This window comes from Neopsephotus bourkii, unplaced genomic scaffold (assembly GCF_033783945.1).
Source record: "Neopsephotus bourkii isolate Nb327-2 ecotype Australia unplaced genomic scaffold, CSIRO-AGI_Nbou_v1 NB_683, whole genome shotgun sequence".
Taxonomy (NCBI): Eukaryota; Metazoa; Chordata; class Aves; order Psittaciformes; family Psittacidae; genus Neopsephotus; species Neopsephotus bourkii.
In genome coordinates this window covers 1-27006 of record NW_026901182.1, presented here as the reverse complement: position 1 = coordinate 27006, position 27006 = coordinate 1, and the positions used below count along the sequence as shown (strand labels likewise).

Genomic DNA, 27006 nt, shown 5'->3' with positions numbered 1-27006 from the left:
AGGGGGGGAGGGGACATAGGGGGGGCCCCCCCCATGGCCCCTCCCCCCCTTTAGTCGTCGATGCAAATGACCTCCCCCCCCCGCGGCTCCTTCTTGTCCTGGGCCTCGGCCTCGCGCTCCCGTTTCACCAGTACGGGGGGACCATTGGCAGCGGCTGGGGGGTAATGGGGGGAATGGGGGGAATGGGGGGAATGGGGGAATGGGGGGAATGGGGGGATGGGGGTAATGGGGGGAATGGGGGGAATGGGGATGGGGGGAATGGGGGGAATGGGGGAATGGGGGGAATGGGGGAATGGGGGAATGGGGGAATGGGGGGAATGGGGGAATGGGGGGAATGGGGGGAATGGGGGGATGGGGGGATGGGGGAATGGGGGAATGGGGGGAATGGGGGGAATGGGGGGAATGGGGGGAATGGGGGGAATGGGGGAATGGGGGGAATGGGGGGAATGGGGGGGGAATGGGGGCAATGGGGGGATGGGGGGAATGGGGGGAATGGGGTTCAGTCACAGACCCAGGACCCCCACCCTAAGACACAGGTACCCATGGGAGCCCCTCACTGCCCATGGCACCCATGGATCCCTCCCCCCATAGACCCATAGACACCCCCCCCCCATAGATCCATGCACCCCCCACCCATAGACCAGGCACCCATGGATCCCCCCGTGCCCATAGCACCCATGGGCCCCCATCCACACCCATAGCACCCATGGGACCCCATCCACACCCATAGCACCCATGGGCCCCCATCCACTCCCATAGCACCCATGGGCCCCCATCCACACCCATAGCACCCATAGGACCCCATCCACACCCATAGCACCCATAGGCCCCCATCCACACCCATAGCACCCATAGGCCCCCATCCACACCCATAGCACCCATGGGACCCCATCCACACCCATAGCACCCATGGACCCACATAGACACCCATAGCACCCATAGGTACCCATCAGAACACATAGACACCCATAGCACCCATAGGCCCCCATCCACACCCACAGCACCCATGGGACCCCATCCACACCCACAGCACCCATAGGCACACATAGACACCCATAGCACCCATAGGTACCCATCAGAACACATAGACACCCATAGGAACCCATAGACACCCATAGGTACCCATCAGAACACATAGACACCCATAGCACCCATAGGTACCCATCAGAACACATAGACACCCATAGCACCCATAGGTACCCATCAGAACACATAGACACCCATAGCACCCATAGGTACCCATCAGAACACATAGACACCCATAGGCCCCCATCCCCACCCATAGCACCCATAGGCACCCATCCACACCCATAGCACCCATAGGCCCCCATTGATGTCCATAGCACCCATGGGCCCCCCCTCACCGGTGATGAAGGACCCGGGTGGCATCTGGCTGTAGTTGGCCCCTCCAGGGGGGAGGGCTCCGGGTGGGGGGGTCCCAAAGGTGCCCCCATAGCTCTGGGGGGTGGCGTAGGGCCCTGGTGGGAAGGTCTGGGGGGGGGAGGGGACATAAGGGTGTCACCTCCCCATTGAGGGTACCAGTATGGGGAGCACCATGGATGGGGCAGGTCAATGGGTTCCTATGGGGGGCACCAAGGCTGGGATGGCCCCATGGACAAAGAAGGACCCAAGGACAGGGATGTCCCCATTGCATGGCCATGTCCCCATGGTGATGGATGGTCCCTAAGGAGTGTGTGTGTTTGTGGTGGGTGGTGTGGGGATGTCCCCATTGCATGGCCACGTCCCCATGGTGATGGATGGTCCCCAAGGAGAAGAATGGTCCCCAAGGAGGATGTCCCCAATGGATGGCCATGTCCCCATTGCATGTCTATGCCCCCAAGGTGAAGAATGGTCCCCAAGGTGAATGATGCCCCCAATGCATGTCTATGCCCCCAAGGTGGGTGAATGATGGTCCCCAAGGTGAATGATGGTCCCCAAGGAGAATGATGCCCCCATTGCATGTCTATGCCCCCAGGGTGGGTGAATGATGGTCCCCAAGGAGAATGATGCCCCCAATGCATGTCTATGCCCCCAAGGAGGGTGAATGATGGTCCCCAAGGTGAATGATGCCCCCATTGCATGTCTATACCCCCAAGGAGGGTGAATGATGGTCCCCAAGGAGAAGGATGTCCCCAATGCATGTCTATGCCCCCAAGGAGGGTGAATGATGGTCCCCAAGGAGAAGGATGTCCCCATTGCATGTCTATGCCCCCAAGGAGGGTGAATGATGGTCCCCAAGGAGAATGATGCCCCCAATGCATGTCTATGCCCCCAAGGAGGGTGAATGATGGTCCCCAAGGTGAATGATGGTCCCCAAGGAGAAGGATGTCCCCAATGCATGTCTATGCCCCCAAGGAGGGTGAATGATGGTCCCCAAGGAGAATGATGCCCCCAATGCATGTCTATGTCCCCAAGGTGGGTGAATGATGGTCCCCAAGGTGAATGATGCCCCCAATGCATGTCTATGCCCCTAAGGTGGGTGAATGATGGTCCCCAAGGAGAATGATGTCCCCAATGCATGTCTATGTCCCCAAGGTGAATGATGGTCCCCAAGGAGAATGATGCCCCCATTGCATGTCTATGCCCCTAAGGTGGGTGAATGATGGTCCCCAAGGAGAATGATGTCCCCAATGCATGTCTATGCCCCCAAAGGTGATGGATGGTCCCCAAGGACCAGGACGTCCCCAATGGATGGCCCCCAAGGTGAACAATGGTCCCTAAGGAGAATGCTGCCCCCAATGCATGTCTATGTCCCCAAGGAGGCTGAATGATGGTCCCCAAGGTGAATGATGCCCCCAATGCATGTCTATGCCCCCAAGGTGATGGATGGTCCCCAAGGAGAAGAATGGTCCCCAAGGACCAGGATGTCCCCATTGCATGGCCATGTCCCCATGGTGAATGATGGTCCCCAAGGACAAGGACATCCCCATTGCATGGCCATGTCCCCAATGCATGTCTATGTCCCCAAGGTGAATGATGGTCCCTAAGGAGAAGGATGTCCCCAATGCATGGCCATGTCCCCAAGGTGAATGATGGTCCCCAAGGACCAGGACATCCCCATTGCATGGCCATGTCCCCAGTGCATGTCTATGCCCCCAGGGTGAATGATGCCCCCATTGCATGTCTATGTCCCCAAGGTGGGTGAATGATGGTCCCCAAGGACAAGGACATCCCCATTGCATGGCCATGACCCCATTGCATGTCTATGCCCCCAAGGAGCCTGAACGCTGGTCCCAAGGACCAGGGACACCCCCATTCCACCCGTAGCTTATCGGGGGGGCGAGCAACGTCGCTGTATGGGGGTGACTCACCGGCGGCGGGTGGCTCTCGGTGCCAGGACAAGGACATCCCCATTGCATGGCCATGACCCCATTGCATGTCTATGCCCCCAGGGTGATGGATGGTCCCCAAGGTGAATGATGCCCCCATTACACCCATAGCTTATCGGGGGGCGAGCGACGCCGCTGTCCGGGGGTGACTCACCGGTGGCGGGTGGCTCTCGGTGCCCTTGCTGGCCAGGCGGCTGAGGATGCTGCGCTCGGACATCTGGAGGCGGGCGGCGATGGGGGGGATGCGCGAGAGGGTGGCGGGCAGGCGGGTGACGTCCGCCTTCATGTCACTCAGCAGCTCCTCCAACTGGTTCAGCACTGGGCCCACGGGAACAAAGGGTGGCGGGGGGGGGGGGGTGGGGGGGGGGGAGAGAGAGAGAGAGGGGTGGGGGGGCCCCGTCAGCGCCGGGGGGCCGTCCCGAGCCTACTCATAGGTTACTCATAGGTTACTCATAGGTTACTCATAGGTTACTCATAGGTTACTCATCGGTTACGTATAGGTTACGCATGGGGTAAGGGGGTCAAGGGGAGTGGAGGCACTCACAGGAGGGCAAAGGAATGGGGTTAGGGAAGAGTTACTCAAGGGATACACTTATGGGGAAGAAGGGGGGGGGAATGGGGGGCATGCTCCAGGGTGGGGGGACTCGGAGGTACTCTGGGTATGGGCCTTGAGGGCTCTGGGGGTACTCCAGGGATGCTCATTCCATGCACTGGAGCTACTATAGGTTTACACTGGGGCTGCTCTTCAGGGCTACTCTGGGCATGCTCCTTAGGCCCTATAGAGCTACTCCTTACCTACTCCTTGCCTACTCCTTGCCTACTCCTTGCCTACTCCTTGCCTACTCCAGGCCTCCTGCCCATAGACACAATGGAGCTACCCAGGGTACAACACCAGAGTTACTCCAAGCTTGAGCTACACTGGAGATGCTCCAGACTTACTCCTTCATCACTGCAGCCTACTCCGGGTATGGCCCTTACTGCCCCATGGCTACTGCAGAGCTACTCTGGGCATCCTCATCATTTACTCGTGCTTGGGGATAAGAGGATGCAGGCACAGCAGTGAGGATGCTCAGTGCACAGCCCCATCAGCCTGTGACAGTCATTGCTTACTCCAGTGATACTCATCGCTTACTCCAATGATACTCATCATTTACTCCAATGAGACTCATTGCTTACTCCTGTGATACTCATCACTTACTCCATTGATAGTCATCACTTACTCCAATGAGACTCATCATTTACTCCAATGAGACTCATTGCTTACTCCTGTGATACTCATCACTTACTCCATTGATAGTCATCACTTACTCCAATGATACTCATCATTTACTCCAATGAGACTCATTGCTTACTCCAGTGATACTCATTGCTTACTCCTGTGATACTCATCACTTACTCCATTGATACTCATCACTTACTCCAATGAGACTCATTGCTTACACCTGTGATACTCATCACTTACTCCACTGATACTCATCACTTACTCCAATGAGACTCATCGCTTAGTCCTGTGATACTCATTGCTTACTCCAGTGCTACTCATCGCTTACTCCAATGATACTCTGGCCTTACTCCAATGATACTCATTGCTTACTCCAGTGCTACTCATCGCTTACTCCAGTGCTACTCATCGCTTAGTCCTGTGATATTCATCACTTACTCCAATGATACTCATCGCTTAGTCCTGTGACACTCATTGCTTACTCCAATGATACTCTGGCCTTACTCCAGTGATACTCATCACTTACTCCAGTGCTACTCATTGCTTACTCCAGCCATACTCATCACTTATCCTGTGATACTCATTGCTTACTCCAATGATACTCATCACTTACTCCAATGATACTCATCACTTACTCCAGTGATACTCATCACTTACTCCAGTGCTACTCATTGCTTACTCCAGCCATACTCATCACTTATCCTGTGATACTCATTGCTTACTCCAATGATACTCATCACTTACTCCAATGATACTCATCACTTACTCCAATGATACTCATCGCTTACTCCAATGATACTCATTGCTTACTCCAGTGCTACTCATCGCTTACTCCAATGATACTCTGGCCTTACTCCAATGATACTCTGGCCTTACTCCAATGATACTCATTGCTTACTCCAATGATACTCATTGCTTACTCCAGTGCTACTCATCGCCTAGCCCTGTGACACTCATAGCTTACTCCAACGATACTCATCGCTTACTCCAACGATACTCATTGCTCACTCCAATGATACTCTGGCCTTACTCCAGTGATACTCATCGCTTACTCCAGTGATACTCATCGCTTACTCCAATGATACTCATTGCTTACTCCAATGATACTCTGGCCTTACTCCAATGATACTCATCACTTACTCCAACGATACTAATCACTTACTCCAATGATACTCATTGCTTACTCCAATGATACTCATCACTTACTCCAGTGCTACTCATCGCTTACTCCAATGATACTCTGGCCTTACTCCACTGATACTCATAGCTTACTCCAATGATACTCATCGCTTACTCCAGTGCTACTCATCACTTACTCCAATGATACTCATTGCTTACTCCAATGATACTCTGGCCTTTCTCCTGTGATACTCATCACTTACTCCAATGATACTCATCGCTTACTCCAATGATACTCATCGCTTACTCCAGTGCTACTAATCACTTACTCCAATGATACTCATCACTTACTCCAATGAAACTCATCACTTACTCCAATGATACTCATCGCTTACTCCAATGATACTCATCGCTTGCTCCAGTGCTACTCATCGCTTCCTCAGCACCTTCCCCTGGAGCCCTCCATTAAGCCCACCAGAGCTCCTCCGCACATACACCAGAGATACACAGTCCATGCCCCCCTGCCCCGGGGTGGATGGGGGGGGGTGGAGGGGGGTCCAAGCCATCACATGCAAGCAGGGGCCGCCCCGCCATACACCAGCATTACTCCAGCTTTCCTCATCACAGCATGCACCCCGGAAGGGGGGGGGTAATGGGGTACATACTCCCCCCATAGTTACACTGTGGGGGGGGGGGCAACTCCATCCTTACTCCGCCCCCCACACCCCCCAGCTGCACCTTAGCGCAAAGCAAGAGGCACCCGCTGGCTCCTTGCCCCATAGCGACCACCTCAAAGCCTCACCCCGCTTACTCCGAGCTTACTCATAGCTTACTCATAGGTTACTCATAGGTTACTCACAGGTTACTCACACCCCAAAAACCCCATTTTTGGCCATTTCTCCCCACTCCCCCCCCACCCCCCATGCTTTTCACCCCATTTTAACACCCCCCCCCACCCCCCCCACCCCATAACCAAACCCCCCCCCCAAAATCCATCGGCCAGAAAGCAACAAACGCAGAGCAAGGATACACCGGGAGGCGGTTGGGAAGGAGAAACCCCACTTTAATGACTCGAGAAGCGCCGGGTACAGAGGTGCAGGGGGAGCTAGACGGGGCGTCCGCGTCGGGTTCGCCGGGCCCCCCCCCGCCTCTTACCCTTGTGTAGGACGGCGTTGGCGGGTTTGTTGCCCGCCAGGGACTCCTTGGATAAGTGTTGGTGGCTCTCGGCCAGGCACTCGACCTCGGCGAAGCGGGTGTTGAGGGCCATGGCCGGGTGGTTGGGGTCTTGGGTCATGTTGAGGTAAGCGGCGCGCCGGAGTTGCTCCTCGATCACCAGGGCTTGCTCCAGGAGCTGTGGGTAGGGGGGGACAATGGGATAGGGGGGGGTAATGGGATAGGGGGGGATATGGGATAGGGGGGGATATGGGGTTGGGGTATAGAGGAGGGGGGTTCAGTAAGGGTAGCATGGGGATGGGGTGGGGTGAGGGGAGTGGTTAAGGTGGTGGTACCCATCATCAAGAGCACCCGACTGTGGCATTAACCAATAGCACCCAACTATGACATTAACCAAGAGCACCCAACTGTGACATTAACCAAGAGCACCCAACTATGACATTAACCATCACCGAGAGCACCCAACTATGACATTAACCATCACCAAGAGCACCCAACTATGACATTAACCAAGAGCACCCAACTATGACATTAACCAAGAGCACCCAACTATGACATTAACCATCACCAAGAGCACCCAACTATGACATTAACCATCACCAAGAGCACCCAACTATGACATTAACCAAGAGCACCCAACTATGACATTAACCAAGAGCACCCAACTATGACATTAACCATCACCAAGAGCACCCAACTATGACATTAACCAAGAGCACCCAACTATGACATTAACCAAGAGCACCCAACTATGACATTAACCATCACCAAGAGCACCCAACTATGACATTAACCATCAAGAGCACCCAACTATGACATTAACCATCACCAAGAGCACCCAACTATGACATTAACCATCACCAAGAGCACCCAACTATGACATTAACCATCACCAAGAGCACCCAACTATGACATTAACCATCATAGCACCCAACTATGACATTAACCATCACCAAGAGCACCCAACTATGACATTAACCATCATCAAGAGCACCCAACTATGACATTAACCATCACCAAGAGCACCCAACTATGACATTAACCATCATCAAGAGCACCCAACTATGACATTAACCATCACCAAGAGCACCCAACTATGACATTAACCATCACCGAGAGCACCCAACTATGACATTAACCATCACTGAGAGCACCCATGGCCTCTGCGCACATGTAACCCTCCTGCACATGTGACCCTTGTGCACACGTGACCCTCATACACACATGACCCTGGTGAACACATGACCCTCCTGCACACGTGACCCTCATACACACATGACCCTGGTGAACACATGACCCTTGTGCCACGTGACCCTCATACACACATGACCCTGGTGAACACATGACCCTCGTGGACACGTGATCCTCGTGAACACGTGACCCTCATACACACATGACCCTGGTGAACACATGACCCTTGCGCACACGTGACCCTCATACACACATGACCCTGGTGAACACATGACCCTGGTGAACACATGACCCTCTTGCACACGTGACCCTCATACACACATGACCCTGGTGAACACATGACCCTCGTGCACACGTGATCCTCGTGAACACGTGACCCTCATACACACATGACCCTGGTGAACACATGACCCTCGTGCACACGTGATCCTTGTGCACACGTGACCCTCATGCACACATGCCCCTTGTGCAAGCACCACCCGCATGCACACATGACCCCTGTATACACATGACCTTCATGAACACGTGACCCTTGTGCACACGTGACCCTGGTGCACACATGACCATGATGAACACGTGACCCTGGTGCACATGTGACCACGATGAACACATGATCCTGGTGCACACATGATCCTGGTGCACACGTGACCATGATGAACACGTGACCCTGGTGCACACATGACCCTGGTGCACACATGACCCTGGTACACACGTGACCCTGGTGCACACGTGACCATGATGCACACATGGCCACAATGAACACATGACCCTGGTGCACACGTGACCACAATGCACACGTGACCCTGGTGCACACATGACCCCGGTGCACACATGACCCTGGTACACACATGACCCCGGTGCACACATGACCCTGGTGCACACATGACCCTGGTACACACATGACCCTGGTGCACACATGACCCCGGTGCACACGTGACCCTGGTGCACACATGACCATGATGAACACATGACCCCGGTGCACACGTGACCCTGGTGCACACATGACCCCGGTGCACACATGACCCTGGTGCACACGTGACCCTGGTGCACACGTGACCATGATGAACATGTGACCCTGGTGCACACATGACCCTGGTACACACGTGACCCTGTTGCACACATGACCATGATGAACACGTGACCACGACGACCACGTGACCACGACGACCACGTGACCACGACAACCACATGACCACGACGACCACGTGACCCCCCCCCCCCCCTTGCCCCAGGAGGCCTCACCTTGAAGCGCCGGGCCAGGAACTTGTTCTTCATCTCCAGGAAGTTCCCTTTGGAGGCCTCCCCCTTGAAGGGTTCGTTGATGACCCCGAAGGCGCCGTCGTTCTGGATGTCGGTCCAGCGCGCGTAGCCGTGGCTGAGCGCTAAGGACCGTCACGTGACAGCACGCGTGGCATCACGTGGTCTCCATGTCATCACGTGGTCACTGTGTCATCACGTGATCCTGCCCCTAACGTCACCCTCAATGCCCTCCATTCACCCCCAGCCAATGCACGGAGCCGTGGCTGAGCGCTAAGGACCGTCACGTGTCAGCACGCGTGGCGTCACGTGGTCTCCATGTCATCACGTGGTCTCCATGTCATCACGTGTGTCATCATGTGTGTCATCATGTCCCTAACGTCACCCTCACTGCCCTCCATTCACCCCCAGCCAATGCATGGAGCCGTGGCTGAGTGCTAAGGACCGTCACGTGTCAGCACGCGTGGCGTCACGTGTGTCATCACGTGTGTGATCACGTGTGTCATGACGTCATCCTGTCCCTAACGTCACCCTCAATACCCTCCATTCACCCCCAGCCAATGCATGGAGCCGTGGCTGAGCGCTAAGGACCGTCACGTGTCAGCACGCGTGGCGTCACGTGGCCTCCATGTCATCACGTGTGTCATCACATGGTCACCGCATCATCACGTGTGCTACCAAGTCACTCTCATTGGCTCACCTTGTCCCCAACATCCCCCCCATGCTGAAGGCCACCATCGTGTCCCTGTGTCACCACCGTTACTGTCATTGTGTCACCGTCACCACGTCACCATCACGTCACTGTATCACCATCACCGTGTCACCCTCACTGTGTCACCGTCACATCACGTCACCATGTCACTGTCACCGTGTCATTGTCACTGTGTCACTGTCACTGTGTCACCGTCACCATGTCACTGTCACCATGTCACTGTCACCGTGTCACCGTCACCATGTCACTGTCACTGTGTCACTGTCACTGTGTCACCGTCACCATGTCACTGTCACCATGTCACTGTCACTGTGTCACCGTCACCATGTCACTGTCACCATGTCACTGTCACCGTGTCATTGTCACTGTGTCACTGTCACTGTGTCACCGTCACCATGTCACTGTCACCATGTCACTGTCACCGTGTCACCGTCACCATGTCACTGTCACCATGTCACTGTCACTGTGTCACCGTCACCATGTCACTGTCACCATGTCACTGTCACCGTGTCACCGTCACGTCACTGTCACCATGTTGTGTCATTGTACTGCTGCCTTGTGCACCATGTCACTGTCACCGTGTCACCGTCACCATGTCACCGTCACTGTGTCACTGTCACCATGTCACTGTCACGTCACCATCACATCACCGTTATCACCGTTACCATGTCACCGTGTCCATGTCACCGCCATCATAGCACCATCAACATGTCACCGTCACCATGTCACCGTCACCGTGTCACCGTCACCATGTCACTGCCACGTGACCATCACATCACCATATCACCATTACCATGTCACCGTGTCCATGTCACTGCCACCATAGCACCATCAACATGTCACTGTCACCATGTCACCATCACTGTGTCACCGTCACCATGGCACCATCACTGTCACTGTGTCACCATCACTGTGTCACCGTCACCATGGCACCATCACTGTCACTGTGTCACCGTCACTGTGTCACCGTCACCATGGCACCATCACTGTCACTGTGTCACCGTCACTGTGTCACTGTCACATCACCACCACGTCACTGTGTCACCATCACTGTGTCACCGTGTCACCGTCACCATGTCACTGTCACCATGTCACTGTCACCGTGTCACCGTCACCATGTCACTGTCACCATGTCACTGTCACCGTGTCACCGTCACCATGTCACTGTCACCATGTCACTGTCACCGTGTCACTGTCACCGTGTCACCGTCACCATGTCACTGTCACCGTGTCACTGTCACCGTGTCACCGTCACCATCACGTCACCATCCCCACAGCACCATTACCATGTCACTGTGACCATGTCACTGCCACCATGGCACCATCAACATGTCACTGTCACCGTGTCACCGTCACCATGTCACTGTCACCATGTCACTGTCACCGTGTCACTGTCACCATGTCACTGTCACTGTGTCACTGTCACCATGTCACTGTCACTGTGTCACTGTCACCATGTCACTGTCACCGTGTCACTGTCACCGTGTCACTGTCACCGTGTCATTGTCACCATGTCACTGTCACTGTGTCACCGTCACGTCACCATCCCCACAGCACCATTACCATGTCACTGTGACCATGTCACTGCCACCATGGCACCATCAACATGTCACTGTCACCGTGTCACTGTCACCATGTCACCGTCTCACCATCACATCACCATGTCACTGTCACCGTGTCACCGTCACCATGTCACTGTCACGTCACCATCACATCACCGTTATCACCATTACCATGTCACCGCCACCATAGCACCATCAACATGTCACCGTCACCATGTCACTGTCACTGTGTCACCGTCACATCACCACCATGTCACTGTGTCACTGTCACTGTGTCATCGTCACCATGTCACTGCCACGTCACCATCACATCACCGTTATCACCGTTACCATGTCACCGTGTCCATGTCACTGCCACCATAGCACCATCAACATGTCACCATCACCATGTCACTGTCACCGTGTCACCGTCACCATGGCACCATCACTGTCACCGTCACTGTGTTACCATCACTGTCACTGCGTCACCGTCACTCCTCCATCACCCCTACCTTGGTGGCACCCTCCTTGGTGCTGCCACTGGCACCAGGGAGGGGGAAAAGGAGGAAGAGGAAGAGGGAAGGGGAGGAAGAGGAAGAGGATAGGGAAAAGGAAGCAAAAAGAAGAGGAGGAAGAGAGGAGGAAGAGGAGGAAATATAAAGAGGAAGAGGATAAGGAAAAGGAAGCAGGAAAAAGAGGAAGAGGAAGGGGAAGAAGAAGAAAGGATAAGCAAAAGGAAGAAGAAAGAAGAGGAAGAGGAAGACAGAAGGGGAAAAGGAAGAGGAGGAGGAAGTAGATAAAGGAAGGAGGAAGAAGAGGAAGAGAGGAGGAAGAGGAAATACAAAGAGGAAGAGGATAAGGAAAAGAAAACAGGAGGAAGAGGGAAGGGGAAGAAGAAGATAAAGGAAGGAGGAAGAAGAGGAGGAAAAGGAGGAGGAGGAAGAGCAGGAGGAAGAAGAGGAAGAGGAGGAAGAGGAGGAGGAGGAGGAAGAGGAGGAGAAGGAGGAAATGGGAGAGGAAGAGGAGGAGGAGAAGGAGGAGTAAGAGGAAAAGGAAAAGGAAGCAGGAAGAAGAGGAGGAAGAGGAAGATGGAAAAGGAGGAAGAAGAGGAAGAGCAGGAGGAAACAGAAGAGGAAGAGGAGAAAGAGGAGGAAGAAGAGGAAGAGAAGGAGAAAATGCAAGAGGAAAAGGAGAAAGAAGAGGAGGAAGAAGAGGAGGAGAAGGAGGAGGAAGAGTAGGGCAAAGAGGAAGAGAAGGAGGAGGAGAAAGAGGAAGAGGAGGAAAAGGAGAAAGAGGAGGAGGAAGAGGAGGAGAAGGAGGAAATGGGAGAGGAAGAGGAGGAGGAGAAGGAGGAGTAAGAGGAAAAGGAAGCAGGAAGAAGAGGAGGAAGAGGAAGATGGAAAAGGAGGAAGAAGAGGAAGAGCAGGAGGAAACAGAAGAGGAAGAGGAGAAAGAGGAGGAAGAAGAGGAAGAGAAGGAGGAGGAAGAGTAGGGCAAAGAGGAAGAGAAGGAGGAGGAGAAAGAGGAAGAGGAGGAAGAGGAAGATGGAAGAGGAGGAAGAGGAGGAGGAAGAAAAGGAAGAGGAGAAGAGAAGGAGGAAATGGAAGAGGAAGAGGAGAAAGAGGAGGAGGAGGAAGAGGGAGAGGAGGAGGAGAAGGAGGAGGAAGAGCAGGGCAAAGAGGAGGAGGAGGAAGAGGAGGAGGAAGAGGAGGAGGAGAAGGAGGAAATGGAAGAAGAGAAAGAGGAAGAGGAGGAGGAGGAGGAACAGGAAGATGGAAGAGGAGGAGGAAGAGGAGGAGGAAGAGGAAGAGAAGGAGGGGGAAGAGGAAAAGGAGGAAGAGGAAGAGGAAGAGGAGGAGGAGGAAGAGGAGGAGGCAGTGCTGGGATGGCCGTGCACCCCCTAAGGATACAGCACGATGCCGGCCAGCAGCCAGTAGTCGTGGCGCCGGTGCCAGATCTCATTGAGCTTCCCGGAGGAGATGGCGGCGCGCTCCTCGTTCTGCCACAGCGTGTGCAGCTCTATGGGGCGACCCACACATAGGGGGCAGGGTGAGCCCCACGCTATGGGGTCAGACCCCCCCCCTATACCCCCCATTGGGTGTCTATGGGGGTCCCGTGCTCACCCGTGAAGCCCCCATCGGCGATGTTGAACATGAACCGAGGCTTCTCGGGCCGCTCGTCGCGGCGCCCGTTGGCGCGGGGCTCGCCCTTGGGCTCCCTCTCGGCCTTCAGGTCCTCTATAGGGGGGTAAAGAGGGGGTCCCAATGGGGTCCTGGCCCCCCCCATTCACCCCAGGGCCTCTCCCATCAGCAGGAAGCCATTGGGAGCCATCGGTAGGCTCCAGAGTGAACAGGGGAGGAGGAAGGGCAATGGGAAGACACGCCCCCTGTGGAGGCTAAGCCACGCCCCCTGGGCTAAGCCACGCCCCCTGGGCTAAGCGCCACCCCCATAGGCTAAGCCACACCCCCATAGGCTAAGCTTCACCCCATAGGCTAAGCCATGCCCCCTAGGATAAGCTCCACCCCATAGGCTAAGCTCCACCCCCATAGGCTAAGCCATGCCCCCCATGCTGAGCTCCACCCCCCCATAGGCTAAGCCACACCCTCATAGGCTAACATGCATCCCCTAGGCTAAGCCACGCCCCCTGGGCTAAGCCACACCCCATAGGCTAACATGCACCCCATAGATTAAGCCACGCCCCCTAGGCTAAGCTCCACGCCCATAGGCTAAGCCACACCCCATTGGCTAACACGCACCCCATAGATTAAGCCACGTCCCCTAGCCTAAGCTCCACTCCCATAGGCTAAGCCACACCCCCATAGGCTAACATGCACCCCATAGATTAAGCCACGCCCCCTAGGCTAAGCTCCACCCCCTAGGCTAAGGCATGCCCCCATAGGCTAACCATGCCCCCTAGGCTAAGCTCCACCCCCAAAGGCTAAGGCCCTCCTCCCATAGGGTAAGCACAACCCCATAGGTTAAGCCATGCCCCCATAGGCTAAGCTCCACACCAGAGGCTAAGGCATGCCTCCCATAGGCTAAGCCCCACCCCATAGGCCAGGCCACGCCTCCCATAGGCTAAGCTCCACCCCCACAGGCTAAACCACGCCCCCACAGGCTAAGCTCCACCCCATAGGCTAAGCCACGCCTCCCATAGGCTACGCTCCACCCCATAGGCTAAGCTCCATCCCCATAGGCTAACCCACGCCTCCCATAGGCTAAGATGCCCCCATAGGCTAAGCCACGCCTCCCATAGGCTACGCTCCACCCCATAGGCTAAGCTTCATCCCCATAGGCTACGCCATGCCCCCCATAGGCTAAGCCCCACCCCCATGGGTAAGCCCCGCCCCCTGGCACCTCGTTTGGGGTCGGGGTCCCCCGGCCGCTCCTTGGGGTCCTCGTCAGGGGGCTTCTCATCAGCTCTGTCTGCACAGGGAGCCTTGTCGGGGTCTGTGCCTGCGGGGTATGATGGGATAGCATGGGGGCATCATGGGGTAACATGGGGTAACATGGGGTAACATGGGATATCATGGGGTAACATGGGGTAACATGGGATAACATGGGATATCATGGGATAACATGGGGTAACATGGGGTAACATGGGATATCATGGGGTAACATGGGACAACATGGGATAACATGGGATATCATGGGATAACATGGGATATCATGGGATAACACAGGATATCATGGGGTAACATGGGACAACATGGGATAACATGGGATATCATGGGATAACATGGGATATCATGGGATAACATGGGATAACATGGGATAACATGGGATAACATGGGGTAACATGGGGTAACATGGGATAACATGGGGTAACATGGGGTAACATGGGATAACATGGGATAACATGTGATATCATGGGATAACGTTGGATAACATTGGATAACACGCGATATCATGGGATAAAATGGGATAGTATGGAATAATACAGGATAACATGGGATATCATGGGGTAACACAGGATATCATGCGATAACATGGGACATCATAGGATAACATGGGATATGGGGTAACTTGGGATAACATGGGATATCATGGGATAACATGGGATAACATGGGATATCATGGGATAACATGGGATAACATGGGATATCATGGGATAACATGGGATAACATGGGATATCATGGGATAACATGGGATATCATGGGATAACACAGGATATCATGGGGTAACATGGGATATCATGGGATAACACAGGATATCATGGGATAACATGGGATATCATGGGATAACATGGGATAACATGGGATAACATGGGATAACATGGGATAACATGGGATAACATGGGATAACATGGGATAACATGGGATAACATGGGATAACATGGGATAACATGGGATAACATGGGATATCGGGGTGTTATGGGGTGTTATGGGGTATTTGTTATGGGGTATTATGGGATGTTATTGGGTAGTATGGGGTGTTATGGGGTATTATGGGATAACAAGGGATATTATAGGATATTATGGGGTATTATGAGATATTATGGGGTATTATGGACTATTATGTGATATTATTGGATATTATGGAATATTATTGGGTATTATGGGATATTATGGGGTATTATGGGATATTATGGGATATTATGTTGTATTATTTGATATTACAAGGTATTATGGGATATTATAGAATATTATGGGGTATTTTACAGGATATTATGGGATATGGGATATTATGGGATATTATAGGAGATGGAGTATTACAGGATACTATGTCATATGGCGTATTATGGAGATATTACGGGATACCATGGGATATTATGGGATATGATGGGATATTACGGGGTATTATGAGTTATTACGGCGTATTATGGAACATAATGGGATATGGGATATTATGGGATATGACAGGATATTATGGGATATGGAGTATTATGGGATATGGAGTATTATGGGATGTGGGGTATTATGGGATACGGGATATGATGGGATATGATAGGATATTATGGGATATGGAATATTACGGAATATGGGGTATTATGGGATGTGCGATATTATGAGTTGGGGATATGATGGGATATAATGGGATATAATGGGATATTATGGGATATGATGGGATATGATGGGATATGATGGGATATGATGGGATATAATGGGATATAATGGGATATTATGGGATATGATGGGATATTATGGGATGTGCGGTATTATGAAATGGGGATACGATGGGATATAATGGGATACAATGGGTTATTATGGGATATGGGGTATTATGGGATGTGCGATATTATGAGATGGGGATATGATGGGATATTATGGGAGACGTTGGGATATAATGGGATATTATGGGATGTTATGGGATACGATGGGATATAATGGGATATAATGGGATACAATGGGATATTATGGGATATTATGGGATGTGCGGTATTATGAGATGGGGATATGATGGGATATAATGGGATATAATGGGATACAATGGGATATGATGGGATATTATGGGATGTGCGGTATTATGAGATGGGGATACGATGGGATATAATGGGATACAATGGGATACAATGGGTTATTATGGGATGTGCGATATTATGAGATGGAGATACGATGGGATATAATGGGATACAATGGGTTATTATGGGATATTATGGGATGTGCGGTATTATGAGATGGGGATACGATGGGATATAATGGGATACAATGGGTTATTATGGGATATGGGGTATTATGGGATGTGCGATATTATGAGATGGGGATACGATGGGATATAATGGGATACAATGGGTTATTATGGGATATTATGGGATGTGCGGTATTATGAGATGGGGATATAATGGGATATAATGGGATACAATGGGTTATTATGGGATATGGGGTATTATGGGATGTGCGATGAGATGGGGATACGATGGGCTATAATGGGATACAATGGGATACAATGGGTTATGATGGGATATTATGGGATGTGGGTTATTATGAGATGGGGATACGATGGGCTATAATGGGATACAATGGGATACAATGGGATACAATGGGTCATGATGGGGTATTATGGGATGTGCGATGAGATGGGGATACGATGGGCTATAATGGGATACAATGGGATACAATGGGTTATGATGGGGTATTATGGGATGTGCGATGAGATGGGGATACGATGGGCTATAATGGGATACAATGGGATACAATGGGATACAATGGGATACAATGGGACACAATGGGATACAATGGGATATTATGGGCTGCGGGGCTCACTCACTCACCCGCTCGCTCCTCGCGGGCCGGGGTCCCTTCGGCCTCGGGCTCCCTGTGCCCGGCTCCTTCCTCCTCCTCCCCCTTGCGCATCCCCTCGGCCTCGCTCCCCTCCCCCGGCGATGGGGACCCCTCAGGGCCCGGCCCCTGCCATAGGGGGACACAGGGGGCGGAGTCAGCCCCTATGGGCACCCTATGGGCACCCATAGAGGGCATTGGGGGGACCCCCCCCCCCCCCCATGGCCATCACCCACCTCTGGCTCCATCTTCTCAGGGCCCTTGGGGTCCTTCTCGTCCCTGTTGGGGTCCCCATGGTCCCGGTCCTGGGGGGGCCCCGGCCCCTCCCCGCGCTCGCTGGGGGCTGGCGTGCCTGGGGATAGGGGGGTGCAGGGTATTATGGGATGGAGGGTGGTACCCGGCATCCCCATCCCCATCCCTGCATCCCGTCCCCATGTAACCCTATGGACCCTGCATCCCATTCTCATGTAACACTATGGACCCTGCATCCCATCCCCATGTACCCCTATGGACCCTGCATCCCCATCCCCATGTACCCCTATGGACCCCCTGCATCCCCATCCCCATGTACCCCTATGGACCCTGCATCCCATCCCCATGTACCCCTATGGACCCTGCATCCCCATCCCCATGTACCCCTATGGACCCGGCATCCCCATCCCATCCCTGCATCCCATCCCCATGTACCCCTATGGACCCCCTGCATCCCCATCCCCATGTACCCCTATGGACCCTCTATACCCACCCTATCCCCTATGAATGCACGTGGATGGGATGTATCTCATCCTGCTCCCATCCTCATGTCCCCTATATCCCCATCCTGCTCCTTTATTCCTATCCATATCCCATACCCCATTCCCCATATCCCACACCCCATACCCCATATCCCATACCCCATACCCCATACCCCATATCCATATCCCATACCCCATACCCCATATCCCATACCCCATACCCCATATCCCATATCCCATACCCCATATCCCATACCCCATATATCCCATACCCCATACCCCATATCCCATACCCCATATCCCATACCCCATACCCCATACCCCATACCCCATATCCCATACCCCATACCCCATATCCCATATCCCATACCCCATATCCCATACCCCATACCCCATACCCCACACCCCATACCCCATATCCCATACCCCATACCCCATACCCCATACCCCATATCCCACACCCCATACCCCATACACCCCATACCCCATACACCCCATACCCCATAATACCCCATACCCCATACCCCATACCCCATATCCCATACCCCATACCCCATACCCCATACCCCATACCCCATACCCCATATCCCATACCCCATACCCCATACCCCACACCCCATACCCCATACCCCACACCCCATACCCCATACCCCATACCCCATACCCCATACCCCATACCCCATACCCCATACCCCATACCCCATACCCCATACCCCATACCCATACCCCACACCCCATACCCCATACCCCACACCCCATACCCCATACCCCATACCCCATACCCCATACCCCATACCCCATACCCCATACCCCATACCCCATACCCCATACCCCATACCCCACACCCCATACCCCATACCCCATACCCCATACCCCATACCCCACACCCCATACCCCATACCCCATACCCCATACCCCATACCCCATACCCCATACCCCATTCCCCCCATTCACCCCATACCCCCCCATCCCCCATCTCCATTACCGGGGCTGTGTGGGGCGGGGCTGGGGGGGCCGCTGTGCTCGGGGCTGGGGGGCCCGGTCCTGGCGGGGGAGGAGGCCCGGGACGAGCGCTTGGAGCCGGCGGCGCTGGGCTCCGGGGCCAGCTCGGGGAGGCTCCAGCGGCCGTTGATGTGCTCGAACTCCTGCACCTGGGGGGAGGAGCCAGGGGTGAGGGGGCGGAGCCAGGGATGGGGGGAGGAGCCAGGGATGGGGGGGGGGACAGGGATAGGGGTGGAGCCATGGATGGGGGAGGAGCCAGGGATAGGGGGCGGAGCCAGGGATGGGGGTGGGGGGAGGAGCCATGGATAGGGGGAGACGGGATGGGGGAGGAGCCATGGATGGGTGGGGGAGGGGGAGTGGTGGGGGGAGCCGTGGATGGGGGAGGAGCCATGGATGGGGGGAGGAGCCATGGATGGGGGGAGGAGCCATGGATGGGGGGAGGAGCCAGGGATGGGGGGGAGGACATGGATGGGGGGGGGCCATGGATGGGGGGGAGGAGCCATGGATGGGGGGGGGAGCATGGATGGGGGGGGGGGAGGGGCCATGGGTGGGGGGGGGCCATGGATGGGGGGAGGAGCCATGGATGGGGGAGGAGCCATGGATGGGGAGGGGATGGGAGGAGCCAGGGATGGGGGGGGACAGGGATGGGGAGGGGACAGGGATGGGGGGGAGCCATGGATGAGGGGGGGGACAGGGATGGGGGGAGGAGCCATGGATGGGGGAGGAGCCATGGATGGGGGGGGGAGAGGAGCCATGGATGGGGGGGGAGCCATGGATGGGGGGGGAACCCATGGATAGGGGTAGCAATGGGGGGGCAGCCATGGATAGGGGCACCCATTGGGGGGGGACAACCCTTAGGGGCACCCATGGGTGGGGGGGGAACCCATAGGAGGAACAAGGAGCACCCATGATGGGGGGCACCCATAGGGGGGAACAAGGAGCACCCATGATGGGGGCACCCATAGGGATGAACAAGGAGCACCCATGGGTGGGGGGCACCCATAGGGATGAACAAGGAGCACCCATGATGGGGGGCACCCATAGGGGGGAACAAGGAGCACCCATGATGGGGGGCACCCATAGGGGGGAACAAGGAGCACCCATGATGGGGGGCACCCATAGGGGGGAACAAGGAGCACCCATGGGTGGGGGCCACCCATAGGGGGGAACAAGGGGAACCCATGATGGGGGGCACCCATAGGGGGAACAAGGAGCACCCATGATGGGGGGCACCCATAGGGGGAACAAGGAGCACCCATGATGGGGGGCACCCATAGAGGAGAACAAGGAGCACCCATGGGTGGGGGGCACCCATAGAGGGGAACAAGGAGCACCCATGGGTGGGGGGCACCCATAGGGGGGAACCAGGAGCACCCATGGGTGGGGGGGGAACCCATAGAGAGGAACAAGGAGCACCCATGGGTGGGGGGCACCCATAGGGATAAACAAGGAGCACCCATGTGGGGGGTGGGGGGGGGTGTGGGGGGTGGGGGGGGGTGGGGGGGTGGGGGGACAAGGAGCACCCATGGGTGGGGGGCACCCATAGGGCTGTGTGTGGGGGGCACCCATAGGGGGGGGGCACGATGGGGGGTGGGGGGGGGCACCCATGGGTGGGGGGCACCCATAGGGTTATGGGGGGGGTGTGGGGCACCCATGGGTGCTGGTACCTTCTTCTTGACGAGGGACATGACCCCGATGCGGGTCAGGACCTGCTGCCGGGAGAGCCCCTCCCGGGGGACCCCGTCCGCAAAGGTCTCGGAGCCATCGGCGCCCGGCTCGCAGAGGTGGCGCATGAAGAGGGATACATAGGCCCTATGGGGACCAGTGACACCAGTGACTCCCAGTTACACCCAGTGACTCCCATTGACACCCATTGACACCCATTGACACCCATAGAGCCCTCCCCAGGCTCGCAGAGGTGGCGCATGAAGAGGGATACATAGGCCCTATGGGGACCAGTGACACCAGTGACTCCCAGTGACTCCCAGTAACACCCATTGACATCCATTGATACCCATTGACATCCATTGATACCCATAGAGCCCTCCCCAGGCTCGCAGAGGTGGCGCATGAAGAGGGATACGTAGGCCCTATGGGGACCAGTGACACCAGTGACTCCCAGTGACACCCAGTGACACCCATTGACATCCATTGATACCCACTGACACCCATTGACACCCATAGAGCCCTCCCCAGGCTCGCAGAGGTGGCGCATGAAGAGGGATACATAGGCCCTATGGGGACCAGTGACACCAGTGACTCCCAGTGACTCCCAGTGACACCCATTGACATCCATTGATACCCATTGACATCCATTGATACCCATAGAGCCCTCCCCAGGCTCGCAGAGGTGGCGCATGAAGAGGGATACATAGGCCCTATGGGGACCAGTGACACCAGTGACTCCCAGTGACACCCATTGACACCCATTGATACCCATTGACACCCATTGACACCCATTGACACCCATTGACACCCATTGACACCCATTGACACCCATAGAGCCCTCCCCAGGCTCGCAGAGGTGGCGCATGAAGAGGGACACGTAGGCCCTATGGGGACCAGTGACACCAGTGACACCCATTGACACCCAGTGACACCCATTGACATCCATTGACACCCATTGACACCCATTGAGCCCTCCCCAGGCTCGCAGTGGCGCATGAAGATTGACACGTAGGCTCTATGGACAACCATTGATACCCATTGACACCCATTGACTCCCATTGACACCCATTGACACCCATTGACACCCATTGACACCCATTGACACCCATAGAGCCCTCCCCAGGCTCGCAGAGGTGGCGCATGAAGAGGGACACGTAGGCTCTATGGGGAACCAGTGACACCAGTGACTCCCAGTTACACCCAGTGACTCCCATTGACATCCATTGATACCCATAGAGCCCTCCCCAGGCTCGCAGAGGTGGCGCATGAAGAGGGATACATAGGCCCTATGGGGACCAGTGACACCAGTGACTCCCAGTTACACCCAGTAACACCCATTGACATCCATTGATACCCATTGACACCCATTGACATCCATTGACACCCATAGAGCCCTCCCCAGGCTCGCAGAGGTGGCGCATGAAGAGGGATACATAGGCCCTATGGGGACCAGTGACACCAGTGACTCCCAGTGACTCCCAGTGACACCCATTGATACCCATTGACACCCATTGACACCCACTGACACCCATAGAGCCCTCCCCAGGCTCGCAGAGGTGGCGCATGAAGAGGGACACGTAGGCCCTATGGGGACCAGTGACACCAGTGACTACCAGTGACTCCCAGTGACACCCATTGACATCCATTGATACCCATTGACACCCATTGACATCCATTGATACCCATTGAGCCCTCCCCAGGCTCACAGAGGTGGCGCATGAAGAGGGACACGTAGGCTCTATGGGGACCAGTGACACCATTGACACCCATTGACTCCCATTGACACCCATTGACACCCATTGACACCCATTGACACCCATTGACACCCATTGATACCCATTGACACCCATTGACACCCATTGACACCCATTGACACCCATTGATACCCATTGATACCCATTGACACCCATTGACACCCATTGATACCCATTGACACCCATTGATACCCATTGACACCCATTGATACCCATTGACACCCATTGATACCCATTGACACCCATTGATACCCATTGACACCCATTGATACCCATTGATACCCATTGACACCCATTGACACCCATAGAGCCCTCCCCAGGCTCACAGAGGTGGCGCATGAAGAGGGACACGTAGGCTCTATGGGGACCAGTGACACCAGTGACTCCCAGTGACTCCCAGTGACACCCATCCCATAGAGTCCATTGACACCCATACAGCACAGTGACACCCATAGGGCTCATAGAGCTCATTGAGACCCACAGAGCCCATTGACACCCATAGAGTCCATTGACACCCATAGAGCTCATAGAGCTCATTGAGACCCATAGAGCCCATTGACACCCATAGAGCTCATAGAGCTCATTCAGACGCATAGAGTCCATTGACAGCACAGAGGCCATTGACACCCATAGAGCACAGTGACACCCATAGAGTCCATTGACACCCCTAGAGCTCATAGAGCTCATTGACACCCATAGAGTCCATTGACACCCATAGAGCTCATAGAGCTCATTGACACCCATAGAGTCCATTGACACCCATAGAGCTCATAGAGCTCATTGAGACCCATAGAGTCCATTGACACCCATGAGCCATAGCTCATTGAGCCCATAGACCCCATTGACACCCATAGAGTCCATTGACACCCATAGACCCCATTGACACCCATAGAGCCCATTGACACCCATAGACCCCATTGAGCTAGTTGACACCCATAGACTCCATTGACACCCCTAGAGCCCATAGAGCCCATTGACACCCACAGAGCCCATTGACACCCATAGAGCTCATTGAGACCCATAGAGTCCATTGACACCCATAGAGCTCATTGAGACCCATAGAGTCCATTGACACCCATAGAGCTCATAGAGCTCATTGAGACCCATAGAGCCCATTGACACCCATAGAGCTCATAGAGCTCATTGAGACCCATAGAGTCCATTGACACCCATAGAGCCCATTGACACCCATAGAGCTCATTGAGACCCATAGAGTCCATTGACACCCATAGAATCCATTGACACCCATAGAGCACATTGACACCCAGAGAGCTTATAGAGCTCATTGACACCCCATTGCCCACTGACACCCATAGAGCCCACTGACACCCATAGAACACACTGACACCCATGGAGCTCATAGAGCTCATTGAGACCCATAGAGCCCATTGACACCCATAGAGCCCATTGAGACCCATAGAGCACACAGACTCTATTGACACCCATAGAGCCCATTGACACCCATAGAGCTCATAGAGCCCATTGAGACCCATAGAAGCCATTGAGCCCCATAGAGCCCATTGGGACCCATAGAGCCCATTGAGCCCCATAGAGCCCATTGAGCCCCATAGAAGCCATTGAACAACTGCCCCATGGGACCCATAGAGCCCCATAGAGCCCATTGGGACCCTGCCCCATAGACTCCATTGAGCCCCATAGACCCCATTGAGCCCCATAGACTTCATTGAGCCCCATAGAGCCCATTGACACGCACAGAGCCCATTGACACCCATAGACCCCATTGAGCCCCATAGAGCCCATTGAGCCCCATAGGGCCCCATTGAGCCCCATAGACCCCATTGAGCCCCATAGAGCCCATTGAGCCCCATAGACCCCATTGAGCCCCATAGACCCCATTGAGCCCGTGCCCATAGAGCCCCATAGATCCTGCACCCAGTGTCCCCATAACCAAGGACATTGCCCCCAGACTCCCTGTCCCCATTGTCCCCATTGTCCCCATTACCCCCATTACCCCATTACCCCCATTCCCCCCATTACCCCCATTAACCCCATTACCCCATTGCCCCCATTCCCCCCATTGCCCCCATTACCCCTTTGCCATCAGCCTGCCCCCTCCTCACAGCGCCCCATGGCCTGTACCGGCCCCAGCCGGGTCCTGCCACCCCTCTGGCTGTCCCCAAGGCCAGGGCCGGCCCCCTGGGGGGGTACAGGGGGGGGGGACCCCCAGGGGTGAGTTTGTGTCGGGGTGAGGGGGGCACGGGCTCGTCCGGCCCCCAGGAACCCGACTCTGCTGGCGCTGGGATGAGTAAGGGCTCATCATGTGGCTGGGGGGCTATGGGGGGCTATGGGGGTAATGGGGGGCTATGGGGGTAATGGGGGTAATGGGGGGCAATGGGGGCAATGGGGACAATGGGGGGAATGGGGGTAATGGGGACAATGGGGGTAATGGGGGTAATGGGGGCAATGGGGACAATGGGGGTAATGGGGGTAATGGGGGCAATGGGGACAATGGGGGTAATGGGGGCAATGGGGGTAATGGGAGTAATGGGGGCAATGGGGGCAATGGGGGCAATGGGAACAATGGGGACAATGGGGGACATACCTGATACCACCACTCTGTGTCGCCCATCCCCATTACCCCCCCCCATTGTCCCCACTTGTCCCCATTGTCCCCATTGTCCCTCTGCCCCCATTACCCATCCCCATTGTCTCCCTTACCACCATTGCTACCCCATTGCCCCCATTTTCCCCATTACCCCCATTGCCCCTATTGTCCCCATTACCCCCATTACCCCCATTGCCCCCATTGTCCCCATTGCCCCATTACCCCCATTGCTCCCATTGCCCCCTTGCCTCCATTGTCTCCCTTACCACCATTTCCCCCCATTGTCCTCATTGCCCCCATTGCCCCCATTGCCCCATTGCCCCCATTACCCCATTGCCCCCATTACCCCCATTGCCCCCATTACCCCCATTGCCCCCATTACCCCCATTGCCCCATTACCCCCATTGCCCCCATTGCCCCCATTCCCCATTACCCCCATTCTGCCCCATTCCCATTACCCCATTACCCCCATTGTCCCCATTACCCCATTGTCCCCATTACCCCCATCACCCCCATTACCCCCATCACCCCCATTGCCCCCATTACCCCCATTGTCCCCATTGCCTCCATTGTCCCCATTACCCCATTGTCCCCATTGCTCCCATTGCCCCCATTGTCCCCATTGTCCCCATTGCCCCCATTGTCCCCATTACCCCATTGCCCCCATTGTCCCCATTGTCCCCATTGTCCCCATTACCCCCATTGCCCCATTACCCCAATTACACTCATTACCCCATCACTCCCATTACCCCCATTGTCCCCATTGCCGCCATTACCCCCATTACCCCATTGTCCCCATCACCCCCATTGCCCCCATTACCCCCATTGCCCCCATTGCCCCCATTGTCCCCATTACCCCCATTGTCCCCATCACCCCCATTACCCCATTGCCCCCATTGCCCCCATTGTCCCCATTCCCCCATTACCCCCATTGTCCCCATTACCCCCATTGTCCCCATTGCCCCCATTACCCCATTACCCCCATTATCCCATTGCCCCCATTACCCCCATTACCCCCATTACCCCCATTGTCCCCATTACCCCCATTACCCCATTACCCCCATTGCCCCCATTACCCCCATTACCCCCATTACCCCCATTGCCCCCATTACCCCCATTACCCCATTACCCCCATTACCCCCATTACCCCATTGCCCCCCATTACCCCCATTACCCCCATACCCCCATTCCCCCCATTCCCATTACCCCCATTACCCCCATTCCCATTACCCCCATTGCCCCCATTACCCCCATTGCCCCCATTGCCCCCATTGCCCCCATTGCCCCCATTACCCCCATTACCCCATTGCCCCCATTGCCCCCATTGGCACCCACTTGAACTCCTTCTCGCTCTTGCCCCGCAGGTCCCGCACGAGCCACTGGGAGGTGAAGGCGTCCTGGGGGGGCATCCCCCACCTCATCACCGCGTTCAGGAAGGCCTTGCGCTGCCGTGTGTTGAACCCCAGTACCTGCGGGGCAATGGGGATAATGGGGGGAATGGGGGAATGGGGGGAATGGG

General features: G+C 55.1%; 1 protein-coding gene across 1 annotated transcript; it reads right to left on the bottom strand.

Annotated features, from left to right (window-relative positions):
* Positions 1 to 26968, bottom strand: LOC133212315 (chromodomain-helicase-DNA-binding protein 3-like; the record flags this gene model as incomplete). Its single annotated transcript, XM_061353573.1, has 13 exons — positions 1 to 154; positions 1365 to 1491; positions 3484 to 3647; positions 6826 to 7021; positions 9277 to 9409; positions 13455 to 13563; positions 13668 to 13781; positions 14902 to 15000; positions 17757 to 17892; positions 18000 to 18115; positions 19483 to 19648; positions 21167 to 21311; positions 26823 to 26968. Coding segments are annotated over 13 exons (1755 nt in total), but the record flags the coding sequence as incomplete, so codon positions are not given.
* Positions 26969 to 27006: the final 38 nt, after the last annotated feature.